The 15355-nt window shown below is 42.3% G+C and overlaps 1 protein-coding gene across 1 annotated transcript; it reads left to right on the plus strand.

Annotated features, from left to right (window-relative positions):
- The first annotated feature begins 585 nt into the window (after window positions 1–585).
- Window positions 586–15112, plus strand: tmem65 (transmembrane protein 65). Its single transcript, XM_069710318.1, has 7 exons — window positions 586–769; window positions 10807–10851; window positions 11609–11676; window positions 11754–11808; window positions 14033–14075; window positions 14544–14649; window positions 14987–15112. Exons 1-7 carry the CDS (start codon window positions 622–624, stop codon window positions 15086–15088), a joined length of 567 nt encoding a protein of 188 aa, XP_069566419.1. The 5' UTR covers window positions 586–621; the 3' UTR covers window positions 15089–15112.
- The last annotated feature ends 243 nt before the right edge of the window (window positions 15113–15355 follow it).

The raw sequence follows: 15355 nt of genomic DNA on the forward strand, positions 1-15355 counted from the left end.
TACCTGTATGGCACTCCTTTTTTTTTTTTTTTTTTTTTTTTAATTAAATTTTAAATATCAGCATACGTGGATGAAGTATCGAAACTAAAACCGGAAGCCAACCCTTTTATTTTGAAAAAGCCGCCGCCGGAAGTAAAGCGCATTGCTTTCGGGTGACTTGACGCTGGCGAGTTGTTCTTCGGGTTTAACGTGAACTTCACGAGCTGAAACTCCTCCAACAGATCATGAGGCGGCGGGAACAGAGGACGCGTCCGTCGGCTGGACGTTGAGCTCCCGGTTCACAAGCGCTCGGTGACCAAAGTCGGCCGTTTCTGTCCCGCTGAGACCGAATCGAGCTCGAGCGGGTTTTTGTTTTCAGGACCCGAATAAACGAGCAACTTCTCCGACGGACGCTCAAACAACACGTCAACAACAAGTAGCGGAGTCGGTGGGTGTTGTTGTTGTTTTGGTTTTTTTAATCTTTCCGGACATGATGCTTCAGCTGAGCCTCCGGAGAGCTCTCCGGCCGGCGGGACTGAGAGGGCGGGCGGTGCGGGGGCTGCCGCCGGGCACGGGGGGCTGCCGCCGGGCACGGGGCGGGGGCTGCCGCCGGGCACGGGGCGGCTCGCTCCGGGCCGCTGGATGGGCACGCACGCGGGGAGGAACGAGCCGAGGGAGCCGCTGAACTCTCCCAACGGGGCCAAAGAGTTCATCTACCGCCTCCAGCCGAAGGAGAGGACGTGTTTACTGCAGGAGCTGCAGAGCTTCGAGTCCAGAGCCATCGCTCAAGGTAAGAAGACGCGGGGTCAAAGGTGACCGCGCACACCTGAGCTTGATGGACAGGTGGATCCCTACCTGTCACCTGATCAGGTGACTCCTGGACTCCATCACTGGGTGGAGACCTGTGTTCAATGAAGGTCAAATGTTGGGACGAATCTTGGTGTTTTGTACGTTGAATATTTCCATTTTCAGCCTATTTATTCTTCCAGTCCACCTTTATTTATTTTATAGTACACCTTGTGTTAAATATCTGACAGCTTTAGCTGCTGTTTCGAGGATGATTTGACTTCGTGGATAAAACAACAACACAGTTATATAATAAACCAAATAGTGTCTGACTTCATATCACGTTTGAGTTGTTAACGGCTCCAATAAATGTTCAAATAATTCAATATCTCACCAGAAAAAGTTGGAAAAACAACAACCTGGAAACGTATTCGTGGATCAGAACTTCATCTCTGAGGATATTATTAAAACATTCGACAACTTTTTATCTCCCATTTCCCTAAAAACAGCAAATCGTGAACTCGAGGCCGGTAGAAAAGCGTGAATACCACAAGAGGGCGCCGTTCACACGGACTCTGCTCGCACCACGGTAAACACCAACACCTCCATAATTAGTTGAGTCGCTGATCGGCGTGTAAATTAGAATTTCTTTCTGTAATTGTCTTCGCTCTTCGGTGACGCCCGGTGGTGGACGTAGGAACTGCAACAATACCGGGAAAGGTGCTTCAGTTGGGATTTACTGCTGAGCCCGATTTAACGAACGTTACCTGGATGTGAAAACTGGTCATATTTATGGCGTGTGCGGCGTGTGAAGACAGACCGTGACTGGATTATTTTATTTTAGGATTATTTATTTCTGACGCGTCACCAGTTATCTCTGCGCCGTGCGGTCGGCCTCCTGCGTTCGTCTCCATCCAGGATCTCAGCCAGACTCTCTGCTTTCTTTCCCACCTTTTTATTTATTTATTTTTTTGGCCCGGTCAGCACAAATTGCTCTGCACACAAAAAGCTGCTGGTTTTTCCGTCCGTGTTTGTTTTGGTACCAAAATAACAAAATGTGTTGTTGTTGCTCTCGTGCTAACTCCTGAGTGTCAGACTAAAAAAAAAAATATATATATATATATATATGTGTATGTATGTGTATATATATATCTGTGCAAGTTGGTTGGTCTTGATTCTTTCGGATGGATTGTGCAGCCTTTTTATTTTTTTTATTGTTTTGACGTTTAGTTCGTAATGCAGCTTCCCCTTATAAAGTATTTACTGTTTTGCGTACAGTTTGTATACAACTAGGACATAGTATGTAGAAAGAAAAAACGTGTGCCTTAAACTGTTTGATTGACAGGCCTGTGGTGCAAGTCAGGTTACAGCTGTGAGTGGGCGGGGCTTAGTGTCCTCAGGGTTTCCAATGAGATCGTGTCGCATCCTCCTCATATTTAAGGATATTGTTATTATTAATGTATGGGTGTTTTCAGAACTTTTTGTAATTACACCTGGATGTTGACATAAACAATATTTATGAGTCACAAACGGGTAATTATTGAAACTCCAGTTGATTACCTGTCATGGTGGGTGAGTTCATTGTGTGTGTGTGTGTGTGTGTGTGTGTGTGTGTGTGTGTGTGTGTGTGTGTGTGTGTGTGTGTGTGTGTGTGTGTGTTCAGGCGTGATCAGGCGTGTGTGTGTGTGTGTGTGTGTGTGTGTGTGTGTGTGTGTGTGTGTGTGTACTGCTGTGGGTAGGCGTGATCAGGCGTGTGTGTGTGTGTGTGTGTGTGTGTGTGTGTGTTCCTTCCTTCCTGTTTTTTGAGTCATCACAGGGTATTTTTCTGTTTGCTTGAAAAGAAAAAAAAAAATGTCTCCATGTGAACCAAACCAGCAAAACCACGGTGACTCATCTGAGCGCTGAAATAGTGAAACCAGCTCCTGAACCAGAAGTATGGTGTAAATATAAAATAAATATGGTGTAAGTTTAGATCTTAAAATGTTCTTTAACGTTGTGTAAGCTTTTCTCTTTTCTTTTTTTTGGAGGAGAGGGTGGGGGTGGAGGGGGTGGAGTTGTGGCTCTTTCCTCTGGCTGGTAATCCGTCCGCCCGCCAGACAAACGGCATTATTTTCACCAAAATAAAAGCACGTCGTTTCAAACATACTTTTCCGGCTTTGTTGTCGTTTCTAAAGAACACTTTCGAGGTTTAGTCGCGCTTTCAGGTCACCGCACCCTGTCGTTAGCAAACATCTCTACAGGAATGTGTCCCTCCGTGGACACCTGATTTATCGGTTCAAAATCCTCCCATTAAAACACAAGAGGCTTCTCAGACTACAACTCAGACTTTTGTTTTTGTTTTTTTTTGTTAACCGTGTGTTGATAACAAGCTGGATGGTCCCGCTCCTCTTTTAGCCCGGATGCATGCAGCGTCCCGTGATTTCCAGAAATAATGTAAAGATTTGTAAGAAGTGTTCCTGAGCCCATGCAGTGATTTCCACTACATAATTGTGTCTGTTTTGTTTTTTTGCATTTCTACCTTTTTTGAGATGTGTTGCTGGCATTTAAATTCAAAATAAGCATAAAACAATTACATTTGATCAGTTTCAACATTTGGTATGTTGTCTTTGGTCTATTTTCATTTAAATATGAGTTTTACATGATTTTGCAAAATCATTGCGTTCTGTTTTTATTTACTTTAAAACACAGCGAATCGACTTTTTAAAAACATTTCATGGTGTTTCTGTTTGCACCAATGTGTTGATGTTGTTTTTATTTCTCTATTTTATTTATTTTTTATCGTGTCGGCGTGGCGTGAGTCCGACCCAACGAGCTAACTCCCCCTCCGCGATGCTCCTCAGTTTTAACTTGATTGTTTCCATCGGCTCTCGCGACGCCCAACGTCAGCTGCGATTTGAGGCTTTCGGTGGAAACGATCCCATATTTGAAATCTCAGCTTTGTGAATGTCTCCCCAAGAAAACACAAAAACGGATATTATTTTATACGTCTGAAGAAACAAATTCTTGACTTTTAAGTTGCGGTACGTGAAACACGAGGTCCCGTCTTACAATGCCGGCTTTCTGTCTGCGCCGTGTGAATCCGACAGCACGGCGGGGGAACGAGCTTAGCTCTGAAAGTCTTCACTAATAAGCAGCTCGGACAGCCTTTTTACTTTTCCCTCCTAATGAGCTGAACGCCATCCAGGAACGGCAAACCTCCGACTCCGACTCCGATCTCCAGCTTGAAGCCTCATTAAAACCTCACGTCCGTGTTCTCGGGACGTTCAGCGGTTTAACTCGGAGGCTCGTTGTCGAGGAAACACTTAAGCTGGAGGATGTCGGAGGGCTGTAGACGTTCATAACGTCACGTGATGAAATCACCGATTTATTGTAGCGTATGCAGGATTCACCTTTACGAGATTTAATGGAGTCACGGTTTTGCCGACGCAGCCTCGGATTTCAAGATTTGGTAAAGAATGACAAAACTTTCTTTTTTTGGACAGTAGATAGACAGCAGGTAACCGAAAGCAGTTTAGTCGTTGCCATGACGATGTTGCGCAAGACCCCTCCCTGTTATTTTGGTGATATTTATTTGTGAGTGTACAGCGAGCCTGAAGGCTTTATAGCGTTTTTATTCAATTTAATAATCCAGGTTCAGCTTTGAACATTTTGCAAATAAGAAAACACTCGGAGAGCTGTTTTGTTTCTGTGACCTTTAGAAAGTAAAAAAACAAAACAATCACACAACTTCAATTCTAATGTTGTTCGAGGCAAAGTTGGGAATGCAAACCTTGTTTTTTTTCCCCGTGTGTGTTTTGAGTTACATCCTGTAGGCGACAAACAAAAACAAATAAGAGAATATGTGCAGCTTTTTAGTCGGTGAAAAGTCAGAGAATTTGACTTAAGAGGAGAAACGCTGTTCAGAATTAGTGTTGATTGGTTGAAGTCAATTTATCAGATAATATGTAGATTTCAGTTTTCTGTTTGTGGCGCTGCTAACTTCCACACACCCCTCACGTAGCTTATATTTAACCAGTTTTTTATTGAACTTGCGACACACCCAGTTAAACCAGCAGGAAGTGTTGAACTTCAGCCCTTTTTTTTTTTTTTTATGTTTTTCCACACTTTTTTTTTTACCAGCAGCGAACATCTGTCCAGCTTCAAACTTAAAGTGCTGCTAGATTTAACAAAATTAAAAAAGTGACCACTTGCAGCAGGGTTTTTTTTAATTCATTTTTCTTCATGGTTCCTGGGAGGTTTTGTTAAATTAGTGACATGAATTAATTCTCCCACCGGGTGTATTACACTCCACAGTTCAGTGTATTTATTTTTGGGGTGGTGGAGTTTGAACTCAGGCTTTTGGCTTCTGCAGCTCTAAACATAGATTATTTCCCACCAGCGACATTAACAGACGCCTGAAATGAATTCAGACAAATAGTTAGAAATCTTCAGGGACTTAATTAGTGGGATGGAGGACGGTTCTCTCTGCTGCAGCCAACATGAGTGTTTTTAATGTTTGTTTATGTTCAGATGCTTTTTAGATGCTATTAGTTCTACCTGCTGTTGGAGAGGAAAGTGGACATTTTATGTTATGAAGTCGCTCCTTCTTATTAGTTTTCTGGTGGTCCATCTATAAATATTCCCATAATTAATTTGAATTTAGGCCTAAAAACAAAAGCAGGATGTTCGGGGGCGTCTGTTTGATTGACAGGCCTTAAAAGTAAGGTGTCATTTAAGGTCTCCAACGTTTGCATGTGAATAATGGATTCAATGACAAAATCAAATATCACAATATTTATGACCAAATACCTTGAAATCGATATATTGGGAGAATATAGTTGGTGCTTCATGAAATATTTACACCATGAGATTTTTGATCAAATAATCTTCAGTAATGTGGTTCTAACAATCTCTCTTTAAAAAAACCTCTCTTTTAACATGAAGAAACCTCCAACAGAAGTAAACTCTCTGCAGCAGCTGTTGACGTAGTTTCATTTCGTATGCGCTGCTGAAAACATCAGGCCACGAAGTGGGAATAATCTATTTCCACCCTTTTTTTTTCACGACTTCTGAACGACTGCAGCGAGTACAAACGCAGCGACTCCCGGGAAGAACGGGTCCAGAAATAAGTCCGCGGCTGACGCACGCAAAAAATTTAAATATCAACGCACAACCTTCCAGTAAGATCCCACATCTTGGGAGTCCAGTGAGTTAAAAAAAAAAAGCAGAATAGTCATTGCTCACGCCGTCGTAAAGTCGCATTCATGTGTCACGGCGATTAAATCCAACATACGCTGACTTTCTGAGTGTTTGTACATAATTAGACTTCAGCAGATGCTGTCGCCTCATCTGCTGTCAAGACTGCCGATTAACACGATGTGACGGGCTTTCTGCTGCGCACCTGACGACACACACACACACACACACACACACACACACACACACACACACACACACACACACACACACACACACACACACACACACACACACACACAACCAGGCTTCTCGGAGAGGTGACGATAAAATAAATATATCACGCTAGTTGGTGTGTCACAGCTTTCCATAACAGATAGATATTTTGTGTGTGTGTGGGTGTGTGTGTGTGGGTGGGTGGGTGTGTGTGTGTGTGGGTGGGTGGGTGTGTGAGATACCAACATGCATTTACTTATGACAGTGTACCTGTGACACCTAATGCTCAAAAAAGCAGGGAGCTGGTGGATCTGACCGATCTGATTGGAGACCTGAGGATACTACGTCCCGCCCACCGATAGCTGTAACCTGACTGCACCACAGGCCTGTCAATCAAACAGACACGCCCCCAAAAACAGGTCTTCTTGAATCTTCTTTTCTAATGAATGAGGGATTATTTTCAGATGGACCTCCAGAAAACTAAGAAGAAGGAGTGACTTTAGCTAACAACACCGAGATAACTGATGGACACATTTTATTCACTTTGGATTTGATGAGAGAAGTTGAATGGGAGTCTATGGAGCCGGAGGCTTTTTGGAGCCGACCTCTAGTGGCACTCGCTGGTATTGCAGCTGAAGGCTTTTCTACATTGGCCTCATATTTTCGACCAAGAAGCTACGTCCACTTTTACATGCAGTCCAGTGACCTTTGACCCCCAAATCGACTCACTTCATCCTTGACTCCAAGTTGAACGTTTGAACCAACACGTTCACAGGAATGGGACAGCTGGTCTGAAGCACTGAAGGCTCTGAGCACTAATTTAATCTATTTTAATTAAAAACAAAAACTAAAAAACATGACATTCATTCCTACATTTGCATTTTTGCAGCATCTTGTGTGCTCTTGTATTTTCCCTGCAGTGGATGTAACCTCGACTTTCAGGATCCCGACAGCACAGAGTCTCCGGTTCGACTCCCTGCAGGCCGGACCTTTACACTAGTAGATGCCACTTAGTTCTTCCTCATTCTCATTATTGGAACAGAAATAGCTTATCATTTTAATTAATTCAGCTCCTCCCCCCAAAGAATTAATCTGCTGAAATATATCGGCACATCTTTCAAGAGATTGACGTCCGATAATGGACGAGACGACGGGAACAGTTGGCTCCATTTGAAGCACATTTATTGTCGGAGGTGCAGAGCGAGGAGGAAACAAAGAGCAGGAAACGATGAACTCTGATATATCTGATCTGAATCATACGAAAAGCACAAACGCTCCATTTTAATCCGATTCCTAGACTTCACATCTCTACTTCTTAAAACCGACCAATCAGAGCTTTGAGGGCGGGATTACAGGATATTTCTGCAAAAAACAACAACGATTTGTTGACTTGTTTTGTACGGGTCATGATTTTTCAAAGGATTAAAATACTCATTACATCATAAATAAATAAAAAATAGTTTATGTTACTGACCTCCAGAAGGGGGCAGTAGTGCACCCGAAAGACGCTTCCGGTAAAACACGTGTGGCGCCGTGAGATTTTGACAATTCGAGTTTCATGTTGGATGAGCAGAACTAAGATGCTTCTCTTCAGGGTTTTTTTTTTTTTTTTTAAGGAGGGTTTTTCAAACAATCATCAAATAGCTGCCCAGGAATAATCCAATGGTATTTTTAGTTAAAAATTCACGTGGCTATTTTTGACAGCGGATTGAAACATCTTTGACTTTTCAATGAATAACCACAACAACAATACACGCGTCCACTTTCTGAGTCGGTCCGAAAAATGGCAAAAAGAAAAAAGTGTGGACAGAATAACAATCTTCAATTAGCATTTAAACACCGTCTGAAGCTGAGGGATTCGGTCCATCAGCCTCTCAAGATCAAAGAGCGAAGACGGCCGCGTACTGAGGTGAAAAAATACAACATCTCAGGTTGTGTAAACTTTAACCAGCTCTGAAATTCATCTTTATCATAATTGTCACTTGTCAATCTTTGTCAAAATCAAGGTTTCAGATTCAGATGGAGTTCGTAATTCATTTTCACGCCAGCGAGACGGACGTCGTCACCGAAATATGACGGATTAAATCTGTCTGGGAATTTGGCCTCGGCTGGAAGTTTGGGAGCTGAAGTTGAAATATACTGAATGACTGTCGTTCATCACACCGAGTCTCCAAGTCGTGAGTTCAGAGATGAAATGTATGTTGAAAATTGTTTGAATTAATAAAAGTCCCCAGCGGCAGACCGACATTTGTTGTGAGCAGACGGATGTATAATCGGCACATTAGTTGAATAAATCATATTAATATATCGGAGGTGCAGCAGCTGTTTCAGTGATGCAGCACTCGCACCGTCCTCTCCTTTAAATTCAGAGGGCGTCCGTCGGACCGCTCAATAGTTTTCATCTGCGGAGGATCTCTGGCATTTTCATAATAAAATACGTTTACGGGCTGCGTGACATCAAATTTACTGGAAAAGAAAAAGTACATTTTGCATTTTTGCTCCCCTTGTGATGTTTTTCTCATCGTGGTGCAGAGAAATGTTCGATTTCATTCATGTTTTGTTTTTTATATATATATATATATATATATATATATAATTTGTTTAAAATTATGAATTTGAATCCAAAGATTTGTCAGGACTGAGTAAAAAAAAAATATCGTTATAAATTTGCACATTAAAACCAAAATGGAAGCGCAGACACTGGAAATAAAAAAAAAAAAAGAGTTTTGACTTCCTGCTGAATCGTGGATTTAAAGTTTGCTTGAGTTTGGTGTCACAGAAGCTTCGACGTGTTCGTTAATATTGAGTTTGTGTGATTGACGGGTGTCACGACCTCTCGGACTTCAGCAGCACCCCCCTCCCCCCTCCGATTCTCTCCCTCTCTCTCTCTGCCTTAACGTGGAATTTTCAAAATAAAAGTCTCACAGAGGAAAATAATGATTTAACTATTCACTCATTTAAAAGTTTCTACCTGAAACACTTTACACCCTCCATCGAATTTCCCAGTGTCACCACCTGGATGGATGTTGTTGCTAAGCGATGGCGCTCGCTGAGCGCAACGGAATTTGTTGCTTGGCAACTTTATGTTCAGATCCTCGTGTGAATCCAGCGACGCCGAGCCTCTGATCCGTTTCCTCAGCTGAAGGAAATATGCTTCAAACTTTTCATGTGAAATATGTCCTGAGTAATAAACTAAAATAGAGGGAGGGGGGAGGAGGGGTGTAAGAGCTTGAAAGCTTTTAATTCAATATCTTTCGCTGCACTTTTCATTTCTCAGCTTCCTGTTTTAATCTGCTGGTTATTTAAATCACAACGCTGCCATATGTGCTGCAAGATGCTTTCAGTAGAAGCCCGCCTTCTTCCTTTTTGGATTATTATGGCCTGTAAAACATGAACAGGAGGACGTCGTCAGATGTGTCGTTTTGTCCAAATCCAAAGATCTTCAAACCTCCTGGACTCAAAGAGCAAAAAAAAAAAAGAAAAAAGGAGCCAATTCTCCAATTTAAGAATCCAAAATGACATGTATTACTTTAAAACCAACCTCTTGTCATACGTTTGTAATCATTGCAGCTGTGCAGAATGTTTTTTGGAGGTCTTCGTGCCACCTGGAAAACTAAAGTAGTAAAACTAACAGGTGTAGATGAGTTGAAGCAGGAGAAGACTACAGCTTCATCTTTGGAAGGAGCCTCGGACTCCTCCGTCCTAAAATAGAGGCTGACCTTTTCCTGCAGCAGCTCCTCCAGAGAGGGAGTGGGGGAGGGGGGTGCTAAAGCTGCCAAAGATGCATCGGTTTTCTGGACTCTCCTTTCTTTCTTTCTTTTTTTCACCAAAAATGAGGCAAGAAAAAGTTGGCGAGGTCAGAAAGTGGACGACTCAGCAGATTCCTATTTGGCCGAAATTAACAAATTCCACTAATTGGTCTCAGTTGTCCCAGAATGCACTCTGCTTGCTGCTATGTTGCTGCTTCTCACATTACAATTAGACAAAAAACTGCTGGTATATATATATATATATATATAAATATTTGGATTTTTCTTTCTATTCAAATGTTTATACATTTCATACATACATTTTCTTTTATTTGGTAATTTATGACGAATTTCACGGAAAACAAAATGTCTGAATACTTGTGATGTTGTAATTTACAATCTGAACCGTCAGACTCCACCCTGATCACGACGGTTTCAGGCTTCAGATTAGTGACGTATCCCAGCAGGGGTTGAGCTCTGCGCTGCGGTGGATCTGAACTGTGTGAGGGGGGCGGGGCTAAAACCAGAGGACAGTTTCAGTCTACAGTAAATCTCTCCTACTTCCTGTACAGTTCCAGCTGGATTAAAACTGGAAAACGTCGATGCGTCTCTCGAGTGTTCACTTTTAGAAACACTGAGCTGTTTGAAAGGTCAAAGCAGCTGCTCTTATTTTGGAGGGAACATATTGCCGTGTAGTTTTTTTCTGCTTGTTGTTCAAGTTAGATAATGAATGCTGCCGAAAATCATCCTCGCTCCATCGCGTTGACGTTTTCCTTTTTCTTTTCTTTTTGTATTATTTAATTGCGTAGAAACTGTTGAACATGAGAATAAAACTGCTTTTAAATCCAAACTCGGCCGTTAATGAGCAAAACTTTTCATCTTTTCTTTTCTTTTCTCTCAGAGACGCTGGAGCATTCACCGCCGACTGCAGTCCAGATCAGATACGGTGAGAGATTCAATCACACATTAAGTCCTCTACATTTTTTTGGAAGGAAAATCGCTTTTTCGAAATGTATTTCTGCCGAGTCGTCACCTCGGTGCTCGCAGACTTCGTTAACGCTTGTTAATGTCGATTTTGAAAAGCTCTGCGTTTAGATGAAAGCCCAAACGACTAATTAGTGTCTCTCGTCAAATAGTAGTTGTTGTTTTCTCTCTGTGAATCTGAACGCCGGCAATAACCTCGATTTGAGCAGTTGACCTCATAATCAAGACGACACCATCAGCTCCAAGCTTTTCTCTCTGAACAGAAATCCTCAGAAGATTTCCAGCGTTGTATTTATCCACAGGGAAAAAAAAAACTCCAGAGCTTGACAGATCCTGGAAAATCTTAGTGTAGAAACCAGTTAATAATCTCAGAGAACAGATTACTGAAGTGGAAAGAAAGATTTTTTTTTTTTAATTTTTTTTTTTTGTCTCCTGGGATTTTCAAAATAAAAGCCTAGAAATCTAATTATTTCTTGCACAGCTGAGAGAAATAGCTGTTTTAATATCATGTAATTAAATTATACAAACTCTGGTTTAAGCACAAATGATTTAAAGTTGTTTTTTTTTTTAATTATGCATTAAAGGACTAGTTACTTCGTTTTCTCCTCCGACCAGCTGCTCGACGCTTCCCTCCACGTAAATTATTCAATTTCCATGTTTGATTGTCGGATTATCTTTGTTTACGTGTTGTTTTGTTTGTTTACTTTTCTTGCCTGCAGTTTTATTCCAGAACGGCATCCCCTTCGTCGGCTTTGGATTTCTGGATAACGCCATCATGATCGCAGCGGTAAGCCGATCTCGTTTCGCCTCGTCGAGAAACCAAATTCAAAGATCTCGTCTCAATCGTTGTCTTCTGCTCCGCAGGGAACGCAGATCGAACTCTCCATCGGAGTCACGCTGGGCATCTCCACCATGGCCGGTAAGAAACCGCCGACCGCCGCCGTGAAATCGAACTGGACTTTATTATCCTGTCGCCTCCACTTCAACCCGTTTATTATTAATTCATTGATCAACAGAGAAATCTCATTTATCGTTCTACCAATTGGTTTTTATCTTCTCACGAGACGGTTTCTTTTCTCTTTTTTTTTTTACTGCTGTGAAATGAATATGTTAATATATGCACATATGAATATATTCTTCCCCATTGGAAGCCACGAAACTTCAAACAAACTGTTTATAAAAGTGTTTGTAGCTTCCAGGTCTGAAAAAATGAGGCCCTAAAGCTGCAATACCAGCGAGTGCCACTAGAGGTCGGCTCCAAAAAGCCTCCGGCTCCATAGACTCCCATTCAACTTCTGTCATCAAATCCAAAGTGAATAAAATGTGTCCATCAGTTATCTCGGTGTTGTTAGCTAAAGTCACTCCTTCTTCTTAGTTTTCTGGAGGTCCATCTGAAAATAATCCCTCATTCATTAGAAAAGAAGATTCAAGAAGACCTGTTTTTGGGGGCGTGTCTGTTTGATTGACAGGCCTGTGGTGCAGTCAGGTTACAGCTATCGGTGGGCGGGACGTAGTATCGTCAGGTTTCCGATCAGATCGGTCAGATCCACCAGCTGGCTCCTCCCCCAGCTCGTCCAAATATGGTCACTTCCTGCTCCAAAATATTAACACGGCGACGGACTAAATTCTAACTTTTGGATCATCTCACTGTTAAAGTGAGATTACTAAGAAGGTTACTCGTGTTGCTCCGATGATGTCACCGACTGTACAGACTCTTTTTTTCCCCCGTTGCTGTTTATTGCAACACATTTCTGGGTTTCAGATTTTTGTTTGGAGGGTTTTCTGTTATTATGCTGAGGAAAAAAAAACATAAAAGACGCTCTCTCTCTTCCCCCCCTCTCACCCCCTCTCCCTCCGTTACCATGGTTACCTGGCTCCAATTTTTGCAGAAGTGCAAATCAGACAGGTTCTAGATCAATAAGTCGGCTCTGACGCCGCTGGTGTTTGTTTCATCACCGTCCCGGCCGGTGGAGATGCTCAACTACTCCACTGCTCCCCGCTTTTTTTTTTTCTTCCATTTCATTTTCGAGGCCGAAGACCTTTTCGAGCTTCTATCGTCTTCGTCTCGCCTCCACCGAGGAGGTTTTTCACTCTTCGACGGGGTCGAAGCCTCCAGAGAGAAACGCACTTAGCTTTTTCTTTTTCTCTCGTTTTAATCACCACGAAAAAAAAATCCAATAAAATCCTGCCACGTCGTCAGCCGTCCCTCCAGCGTTAATTATTCAGAGCTCGTACGTTAGTTGGAGTTTGTTAGAAAGCTGTTTTCTGTTTCTTGCTGACGGTGAAGCCGTGAAGGCAGAAGAGGAAAGAAGCCGACCGGTTTTTGATCTATAAAAACCTTCCCGCCTTTCTCTGCCTCTCGTCTCCCCCATTTTTACTGCTTTGATCTATTCTTTGAACTCCCCCTCATCTTCATCGTCTTCATCATCGTCGTCACACTATTAGGTATCTTCACGTAGTCTCCCCCCCTCGAACAGGAAGCGTCTTTGGCAGGCAAATATTATAAGTTCCTCCAGTGGGATGCCGAGGAGTTCCCACACCAGATGGGATGTAAAAACAATCCTCTCTTCTTGGGAAGCAGGTGTTACATCCTCCGTGTTACATTCAGTTGTAACTGTGATCAAATAAGATGGACATCATTCACAGCAAAGTACAAATCATCTTATATTTAGATTAGGAATCTTAGTCTCTCTTTGTTTTTAGCAGAAGTCGATCACCAGAGGAGCCGGAGGAGGAATTAAATCGGGATTTCAGCCTACGTTACCATGGAGATTATTTATTCTGATCATTGAGTTTGAACTTAAAAAAAAAACTTGACAAGAAATCTTTTAAAATCAGCTGATTTCCAGTCGAGGAAAAAAAACAAAACTCAAGGTTTGAAATGAGGACAAAAATAAGTAGAATTGAAGAAAATCTGAGTTTAATATGTTTTCACAATCTCCAAACCAGGTTTAATTCATCTGGATAAATGAAGCTCGTGAGATCAGAAGGAGGTTTTTAAAAGAAACTTTCTAGCCTCAGCAAAGTCGGGAAAACTGAAACCGAGCGGATGATTTCATGATTTGTTTTGACTTTCATTAGTTGTTCCACTGGTGTTGTTTTCGAGCAGATATCAAAGTGTTTTGTTCTCTTGTGTTGTGCAGCGGCGGCTCTGGGGAACCTGGTCTCAGATCTGGCAGGTCTCGGGTAAGCAGCCTCGCACCGTCGGAGGGGCGGAGCTTAGCTTTTTAGAAAAAAAAGTTCTAAAACACGTTAATTTTCCTTTTTGTTTTTACGATAACAAACCTTCAGCAGAAGGCCGACCTTCTCTTTTAAGGTTATTCAAAATGACCATTGTCAATAATATCAGCGCAGTCATGATTGATAATCAACTTTATTTGTACTTCACCTTTTGTACAAAAATTGCACATTAAAAACAGATATAATGGAAACATAAAAAATATAGAAAAGGGGGAAAAAACGGCATAAAATTAAACTCAAATAGAGTTAAACTATAAAGTAGAGCAACATGCAGAGATGAGATGTTTTTGAGCTATTTAGTGAGCTCGCTCCCCTGATGTGTGTGCGTGTGCGTGTGCGTGTGCGTGCGTGTGCGCGTGTGCGTGTGCGTGTGCGTGTGTGTGTGTGTGCGTGTGTGTGTGTGTGTGTGTGTAGTCTGGCAGGTTACGTGGAGAGTCTGGTGTCCAAACTGGGGATGCATGCTCCAGATCTGACGCCCAAACAGGTGGACATGTGGCAGACCAAACTCAGCTCCCACCTGGTGAGACGCTCATGTTTTAACTCTCATTTATTTTATTATTTTTTGTTTTGTTTGTTTTTAATCATCTCGTTGTTCTTGTAGTTTAATATCTCCTGCAGAGACACGATCCCAATCTGTAGGAAGGGGCTGAAAAGTTTGGCAGTTGTTGTTTTTTGTTTTTTTCTTCTTTCCAGGATTAAAAAGTCACGCTACAGAACATATTTTAATTATCCACGAGAGACGACCCGCTGTGACGGTGTTCAGCCTCGACCCGCACAAATAAAAAAAAGATAGATTTACAATTAAAAAAAAAAAGAAGTGGATGATGATGATGATGTTCCTCCTCTTCCTCCCGCAGGGCAAAGCCATCGGCGTGTCCATCGGCTGCATCCTGGGGATGTTCCCGCTCTTCTTCCTGAGCGACGACGACGAGAAGGAAGCGGCGCCGGCGTCTTCCTAACGCCGCCGCTAAGTCATCGGCGAAGGGGGGGGGGGGGGCCTCACGCTGCCGACGTCACAGTATTTACCAGACGGGCGGCGTTCGCTGTAGTTTGTGCAGATTTAAATCCTAAACTTTAGCTCTGTTTTGAAAGTGGTGTTTTTTTTTTTTAATATCTGCTCCATTATTCAAACTGGAGAATTAATTTTCAGCCTACACTTATGAAAACATGCTGACGCGGTGTTTTCCTCCGAGGCAGAAAAATCAACTTATCCTGAAGTGAAGGAA

The sequence above is a fragment of the Brachyistius frenatus genome, unplaced genomic scaffold (genome assembly GCF_029030835.1).
Source record: "Brachyistius frenatus isolate BFR_SWC_R1_liver_20210118 unplaced genomic scaffold, ASM2903083v1 Contig_91, whole genome shotgun sequence".
NCBI classification, from domain to species: domain Eukaryota; kingdom Metazoa; phylum Chordata; class Actinopteri; family Embiotocidae; genus Brachyistius; species Brachyistius frenatus.

Coding starts and splice junctions, on each gene's coding strand:
- tmem65 (XM_069710318.1), top strand. CDS start 622: ATGGGCACGCACGCGGGGAGGAACGAGCCGAGGGAGCCGCTGAACTCT. Junction 11,677..11,753: donor ACGCCATCATGATCGCAGCG/GTAAGCCGATCT, acceptor TCTGCTCCGCAG/GGAACGCAGATCGAACTCTC. Junction 11,809..14,032: donor GGGCATCTCCACCATGGCCG/GTAAGAAACCGC, acceptor TGTGTTGTGCAG/CGGCGGCTCTGGGGAACCTG.